The sequence below is a fragment of the Psammomys obesus genome, unplaced genomic scaffold (genome assembly GCF_907164565.1).
Source record: "Psammomys obesus unplaced genomic scaffold, mPsaObe1.curated_primary_1811, whole genome shotgun sequence".
NCBI lineage: Eukaryota > Metazoa > Chordata > Mammalia > Rodentia > Muridae > Psammomys > Psammomys obesus.
This window is the reverse complement of record NW_026595783.1, coordinates 15,889-23,666: the sequence shown is the minus strand read 5'-3', so window position 1 is coordinate 23,666 and position 7,778 is coordinate 15,889. Positions and strand designations below refer to the sequence as shown.

The 7,778-nt window shown below is 63.1% G+C and overlaps 1 protein-coding gene across 4 annotated transcripts; it reads right to left on the bottom strand.

The window, feature by feature from the left end:
• Positions 1–1,678: 1,678 nt before the first annotated feature.
• On the bottom strand, positions 1,679–7,552 carry Smg9 (SMG9 nonsense mediated mRNA decay factor; the record flags this gene model as incomplete). 4 transcript variants are annotated; one of them, XM_055619395.1, is given in 6 exon segments in its annotated part: positions 1,679–1,791; positions 3,161–3,258; positions 3,342–3,606; positions 3,690–3,764; positions 4,105–4,260; positions 7,234–7,552. In XM_055619395.1, coding segments are annotated over 6 exon segments (1,019 nt in total), but the record flags the coding sequence as incomplete, so codon positions are not given.
• Positions 7,553–7,778: the final 226 nt, after the last annotated feature.

Genomic DNA, 7,778 nt, shown 5'->3' with positions numbered 1-7,778 from the left:
AGCTCAGCTCAGCTCAGCTCAGCACTGGGCAGCACAGCACAGGACAGCTCAGCTCAGCTCAGCTCAGCACACAGCACAGCACACAGTTTAGTTCAGTTCAGCTCAGCATAGGACAGCTCATAGCTCAGCTTAGCACAGCTCAGCACAGGGCAGCGCAGGACAGTGCAGGGCAGCTCATAGCACAGCAGAGGACAGTTCACAGCTCAGCTCAGCACAGGGCAGCTCAGCTCAGCGCAGGGCAGCACAGGGCAGCACAGGGCAGCACAGGGCAGCGCAGGGCAGCACAGGGCAGCATGGCCCGGCCCGGGGCTGCTGTAGCTCCAGCTGGGTGGGGGTGGAGATGCAGGGACCTCAGCCCCAGGCCCAGGCAAGTGCTCCCCGCCTCTTCTGCACCTCTACCAGGCCCTGCAACTGCTGAGAACTATGGGCCCTTTCCCTAAGAGAAATGTGGCCGGGACTGTGGGGCAGGGACCAGCCTGGGCTGCATACAGAGAGCCTGTCTCAAAGAAACTAAGCAGCCCCTAGCCCTAAACAGGATGCAGCGATGAAGCTGCGCCGCAGACAGGAGACTCGGCACACGTGAGGGCTCACGGCTCCTGCTCCGGGCTCTGCCCTGAGTCCTGTCCTGCCTCCTTTCACTGAGGGGCCACGCTGTGGAAGTGCATCAATCGAGCCTTTCCTCCTGGCTTGCTTCTGTCTTGGTTTGTCTCCGCAACAGTCACCCTAACTGCAACCACACCCCTATTCTGAGTCTCCCCCCGTGTTCCCGAGAACCTCCAGTGCCTATCCGTGCCCTCCGCGCTCCTCGGTGTCAAGGGAGAGGAGGCTAACCAACAGCGTGGGCTCAGGGTCAGTGGGGTCCCAGCTCCTTAGGGGGCAGTGGGGAGAGCCTGCTGCAAGGTGTGTGACCACGTGCGTGTGGCAGAGAGAAGCACGAGGGCATCGGGCTGGGGCGCAGGCCGTGGCGACCCGGGGACTCACACGACGACTCACTTGTCCCACTTGTACTGGAGAGCTTGTTTCTAGGAGGCTCAGCACACCTGTGCCCAGTGTCAGGTGAGGGTCTTAAGGCCCTGTCCTCTCTGTCCCCCCCTGGCTGCCCCGTGCAGGCAGGAGGCCTCATAGCACGCGTGCAGAGGGCACAGGAGGCTGCTGCACCTGCTCTTCCGGATGGCGTTCCTGACTCCTGAGCACTGGTCACCTAATGGCCTGGCCTGGGCTGGCTCCTCCCCCTCAGGACCCCCGAGGGCTGGAGAACATGGCCGCTTCCCCGGAGCCCCAGGTTCAACTCTAGCACCACATGGAGCTTCCCGCCGCCTCAGGAGCCGAAGCCTTCTCCTGGCCTCTGGTGGGCAGCAAGCACACAAGCAGTATGTACACACACACACACACAGGCACAATCAACATAAAAATGAGCTGACTCTCCTTAAACTCGGAGGAGCTGGCTGGCCCAGCCCACCAGCTGGGAGCTGGCACAAGCCCGAGGCTGCCGTGCCGAGACCAAGCGGCCTCCTCCGCCTGCCTCCAGCTGGGTACGAGGCCCAGCTGGTCCTTGCTCACCCTGCCCTGTGCAGGTGAGCCCCGGGAGAAGACACTTGGAACCTTCCGTTACAACACCCAGCCTGTCCTCCCCGAGGCCACCGTGCCCTGGTGCACTCCAGCCCTGTCCTGCCCTCACCTCTGGTCTTCCTCTGGCGTGTTTGCTGACAGCAGCGACATGACCATGGACTTGCCTGTCCCCTGGAGGCCCAGGACACCGACCACCAGCACGTCAGTCTGATCCAGCAGGTACTGGGAGGAAGCGGGTGGGGTTGGGGAGAGGGACCATGAGCCTCACAGCCTGGCAGAGCTGGCAGGGGCAGAGCCAGGCCCCCAGCGGGCTCCACAGCCCCTGATCAGTCCCTCTCCCCTGCAGCAGGTTTGTGGGGTCTGGGAAGGCCGAGTGAGCAGAGCCTGATGTGGCTGAGAAGGGATCTACAGGCACCCATGCTGACCACACAGGGCCGCACCAGCCCACTGGGAAGCTAAGCCCTGTAAGGCCTGGTCGGCACGGGACAGGAAAACGCAGGAGCGGGGCCTGATGACCAGTGGCTTCCCGGGAGGAGTGGAGAGGCAGGCAGACAGGCCGAAGCCTGGTCCAGGAAGGAGCAGAGAGGCAGACAAGATGCAGCCCGGTTGGCTCCAGGAAGGAGCAGACAGCCTGGTCAGCTCCAGGCAGCCTCAGGCGAGTGAAGAGACCAGAGCAAGCAACTGCCTCTACCAGAGCTCTGCTTCTGGACCCAGCTCTGCTAATCTTCGCCACCAGGGGGCAGAAGAGCCTCTGCCAAAGGCCAAGTGCTCTGCTGGCAGGTCCCCGGGACCAGAGGGACTTGGAAAAACCACACTTGGGACCCTGCCAGCTCTGCACCTTGCAGCCAAACTACCCAGGGCTGGGTGTTCCTTGACAGTTGTCTTCAGTCCTATGGTTATGTCAGGGACTCAGCAGCCCGCACAGGGAGGAGGCAGCTATGCCAGGCAATTCCAAAGAGCGGCTTTCTCCTTGCAGAAAGGGCCACCCACGGCGGAGCAAGCCAGCATGGCTCACTCACTCACGGGCTCAGGCTACGGGGCGGAGGGGGCGGCCCTTCGAGAGCGTGCACACTGGAGGAAGAACGGAGGCACAGATGTGTGGGCCCAGCCACAGGAAGCTCTAGCTAGAGCAGGGGCCTCTGGGAAGGAGCCTCAGGCTGTCGACAGCATGGGCCAGGCCCTTTCTCTGCAGTGCCAAGGCGCAGGGGTTCTGGGGTACAGAGTAGCAGGGTGTCCACCAAGAGACATCAGAGCATGTTAAGGCCTAAAGCAGCCTGGGGTCACAGGCTGCCATCCAAGCCACTCAGGAAGCTGAGGAAGATGACAGCTCAAGGGTAGCTCAGGCAACTTAGTCAGACCCCGCTTCCAAACCAAGAATAAAAAATAGGCTGGGGCTGCAGTTCAAACAGAGCTGCCGAGCATGCCTGAGGCCCTGGTTCAAAGCCCAGCGCTCTTCCACCAACATCAACACACCAAGACTTTCAACGATCAGCCTGTAAGCTGATAAATTCAGGCCTGGTTGACTCGGATTCCCTGCCGGTCCTGAGGGCTGCACTGGATGGACAGGGGGACGTGACCCGGGCGGCCGTACCTCAATAGCGCTGTCACACCAGTTCATCTGGTCGTCCACCAGCTTGATGCTGTGCTTCATGCGCTCCGGGGGCAGGAGCTTGGCCTGGCCCACCACAGCTAGATGGGAAGCGGAGACAGAGGACGGTGAGGGGCCGAGTGACCAGGAGCTGGTGCCCTGCCCACCCCGGGGGTCCACTCACGGTCCATGGCGGTTGGCGTGGCAGTGCCCATGCCCCGGTTCTGAATCTGGTACACAGGCTGCGTGGGCCTCTGTCCCTCCTTCTCTCCTTTGGGAGGCGTGGCGGCCGTGGGGGGCGATGGGGTGGTGCCCTCAGGGGTGGTGGACCCTGTGCCAGCCGCAGGCCCCTTGCCTTCCTCTCGAGGCTTCATGAGCACAATGGGCTTCTCCAGCGTGGCCGGGGCCGGCGGAGGGGCCGGGGCGGTGCTCGGCGGCGGCTGCTTTGACTGTGAGAGTAAGAAGGCTGCAGGCCACCGGGGAGAGCTCCCGCCGCCCTCCTCTGCCTTCCTCCTGAGGCCTCGACACTCACCCGCTCAGCTGGAGGCTTCGAGAGGATGATGGGGGTCTTCTGCATGACGTTAGTGCTGGGGTCCTCGCTGCCGTCCTGGGGGCGAGATGCGCTCTGTCACCCTCCCCAGGAGACTCCGAAACCCACACAGAATGTGGCCAAGCCCAGAGCCAGCCTGAGCCATCGGAACCACTGCCGACAGCCTCCTTGGTTAGAGCAGCCTCATGAGGAGTGAGGGCCTGGAGCTTTGTAGCGGAGCTGGAACACCTCAGCAGCAAGCTGGTACCCCAATTAAGAGCCATACACCCCTCAATTGCGGGGGTGGGGCAGGAGCGCCGTCCTCACAGGACTAGCTCAGGGCAGAGGGACCCCTGACACGTAGCAGGTGCCTGCTCTGCGACAGCCACTCCTGCAGGCCAGCGCTGAGACCACTCACCCGTCTCTCTCTCTCCCAGGGCGCAATGTAGTCTCTCTCCCGACCGCCAGGCCCAGAGAGGTTCTGAGGGCCACTGGCGCCAGGTTCCTTCCACCGGCGCCGCCGCTCCGCCCCGTAGAGCCCAGGCTGGCTGTGCCCGGACTCCGACATGGTCGCCTGGAGGGGACACGCAGCCACTGTCAGAGTACACCCCTCAGGGCCCACCCCGGAGGGCAGCTCCTCAACAGGAGCTCTGACGCCAGCCCCATGGCAAAGGTTCTCCCCACCCAGACGGCAACCTAAACCCTATCCCAGATAGCAGGAGAGAACAGCCTACACACACGCACGCACACACACACACACTTTCTCTCTCTCTCTCTCACACACACACACACACTTTCTCTCTCTCTCTCACACACACACACACACTCACGCACACACACACACACACTTTCTCTCTCTCTCTCTCACACACACACACACACTTTCTCTCTCTCACACACACACGCGCGCACACACACACACACTTTCTCTCTCTCTCTCTCTCTCTCTCACACACACACACACTTGCGCACACACACGCAATGCTCCAGCCTCCACAGACAGCTCATTCCACCCACGCACCCTTGCACAGAAACCTTAAAAACAACAAACCGACCCCACAAGCAGAGCAGAGGCTTAAGAGATGGCTCAGCTGAGTACACACTGCCCTAGCAGAGGGCGCAACAGTCACACGGACAGCTCCCAATGGCCTCTAGGGACTCAGCGCCCTCTTACGGCTTCCTTGGGTACTGCACCCATGTACTCACAACCACACACACACACACACACACACACACACACACACAACTCCAAAGGGCGCTCTGCGGCTGATGCACAGCGGCCCTCGAGGTCCCGACTTCTTCCGCCTTGTTAACTCAGCATTCAGAACACACTGCTCGGCTTCTCTGCAGTTAGATGTGGCAAGGGAAACATGGCCTGGGAGCATTCCCAAGCGCCCCTTCACAGAATGGGGTGCCTGCCCTGGCCTCTTCCTCCTCCTGGCTGACGGGAATGTGGGTGGGAGCTCAGGCAGCCCCCTGACCTCTAAGGCCACTCCATGGAAAGCACGGTGAAACAGGAGAGTGTGGGTGGTCCTGTGGGGACCTGGGCTGCCTACCCAGAAGGCAGTGGGGAATGACCCACCTCTCGTCGTTGGGGTAGAACGATCTGCAGCTGCTGACATGTCCCAGCACACACAGTTTACAGGTGCAGGGCCACATAAGATGGGCCCAAATGCAACAGGCCATCGTCCTGAGTCCGTAACAGAGCCCCCAGCTGAGGGGCCCATGGTCACCCATCTGTGTGCGTGGTGACGGTGATGGTGGGGGGGGGGGGTTTAACCACCTGGTCCCACTGGGTCCTGAGCACGTGCCTTCAGCTCCCCTCCCCCCCTGAGGTCTCCCCAGCATCTAATCCTCACGTTCTGGAACGGAGGCGGCACGACAGTCTGCACCTGTGCCTCCGCTGCTGGGCCGGGACTGCTGCTCAGGGCCCTAACCTAGAATGTGCCCTAGGGGCAGCCCTGAGAGCTCAGCTGCCCCAGGACAGTGTGTGGCTGCCTGCTGTGGCCCCAGAGGTCAGGCTGGCAGGCTATGGCCTGCAGTCTCTGCTGTCCCGCACTCGAGGGCTCACTGACGCCTGGCAGAAGCTGGAGGGCGGGCAGTGTGCCCCTAGGACCCACAAGCATGGCGTCTGGCCCACACACCGAGTTCCCTCAGAACCCTCTGCGTGCCCACCTCAGGCCTCAATGACATCAGCAGGCTCCCGTGACACACTCTACAACTGATGGGGCAATTTTGCTAGCCACCGGGGCCTGTGCGGCGCCTCTCGGGCCCAAGTGACCTGTGCCCAGCCACAGACCGGACTGACGGAGGAGGGCAGCTGCTGGCAGATGCCTGCGGCAGTGAGTCAGGCCCTAAATGACTGTTTACTGTCTGCGGCCCTCTCCCGGACCCCGCAATCAACCATCCGTCCCTATTATTCTGGAAACCGCCCCCGTGCCTACGAGCGAGATTCCCTGTCCCTACAGGGATCCTGTGCTCACACTGAAGTGTCTGCTCACTGTGACCCTCCACCCCCCGGCAAGTGTCCCTGTGCACACTGCTCTGGAGTCTGTTTTAGTCTACTCAGCTCTTGGAGCAATCCAGACCTGGGAGGCCAGCCCCCGCCGTCTGAGACCTCTCCCGCTGTTCCCAGAGTTCTCTGGGAGAGCGCCACAAAGAGCTACGCTGGCGCATGTGTTTACTCACAGGGCTCTTCGGCGACCTCACAGACATGAAGTCTAAGGGGCATGAGGTCAGGGGACAACTTCTGAGACCCCCTTCTCTTCCCACCCTGTCTGGGTGGCGCCTCTGCCTGCCGACCTGCCCGGCCCACTCTCTTAGGACAGGGAACCCGGAACCCATGCCTCAGGCTGGCCAGGCTGGCCAAGGAGCCCACCCTCTGCCCGTCTCCACCTTCCCAGCACTGGGACTCCAAGCATGTGGTGGCAGACCCACGGGACCCATCAGGTGTCCACGCCTCCACCTCAGCTCTCAAGCTCCACTTCCCGAGTCTCCCAGAACTTAACAGTCCAGTTTCCTCCTTCTCGCACTCGGCCACAGGGCCTGTGGCTCAGGCTGGCCTCAAGCCCATGGCAATCGCCTGTCTCTGGCTTCACACTGCTGGGATCACACACATGAGCGACCGTACCCGGCCCTACGTACCCATTTTTCTAAGTGCCCCCTCGTATCTGCGGTCTTACACTCAGGCACGTAGAACGCCCAAACCATTTCCATGCATACACTCCTCGGAAGGAGGCCCGAGGCGCGTGTCAGCTTCCATGGGATTATGTCCAGGAATTTACTCCTGATGCCATTAGGACTGTGCCACGCGACAGGGGACTTTACAGCAGCCGCAGTTCCCGCTGTCCTGCGTGTACCTGCAGCTAACGGCTCCGCTAATCCCAGGCCTTCACCACTTCCATTGGCCCGGCGCCCTCTCAACGGCGGGGCGGGGCGGGGCGGGGCGGGGCTTGAACACGCCCACCCCAAGCCCCGCCCCGAACACGCCCACCCCAAGCCCCGCCCCGCCGGCACGCTCGCCTCTCCGCTCGCGGCGCCCCCTTACTTGCGGCGGCTGCTGATTGGCTCCCGGGCGCGGCGCCGCTCTGAGTGACAGGCGCGCGGCGTGGGCGGGGAAGGCCCTCCGTAGGCACCGGCCGAGGCGGTGGCGCCGGAAGGTCCGGGAGCGGGAGGGAGGCAGAAGAAGCCGCGGTCGGCTCTTCCGGAACTGGCCTCGGCGTCCCGGAAGCGCCCCGGGGAGGAAGAAGAGGCGGCGGCAGCGCACAGCGGAGCCAGCCCTAGTCCGCGCCGCCGGCCCTGCGCATGCGCCGCGCCAGACTGAGCATGCGTGGACGGGAGGGGCGCTCTCAGCGCGCATGCGGACTGCGGAGGGGCGCGGGAGTACGGTGCGGCCGGCAGGGCGCGTGCGCGTAGTTCCTCTGCTGGGCGTGGTGCTTGTCTGGGCCTCGCTCTGGAGACCCCGAGTTCGAGTCCCGGGTGTTCAGCAGTGGGACGCGTCGCGGAGCGTGCAGCGGGAGGGAGGCCGAGCGAATGCAGCGTTGCCCCAGCGCTGGCTGAGAGGCACGGTCTGAGGGCCCAGCTCAGCGGAGC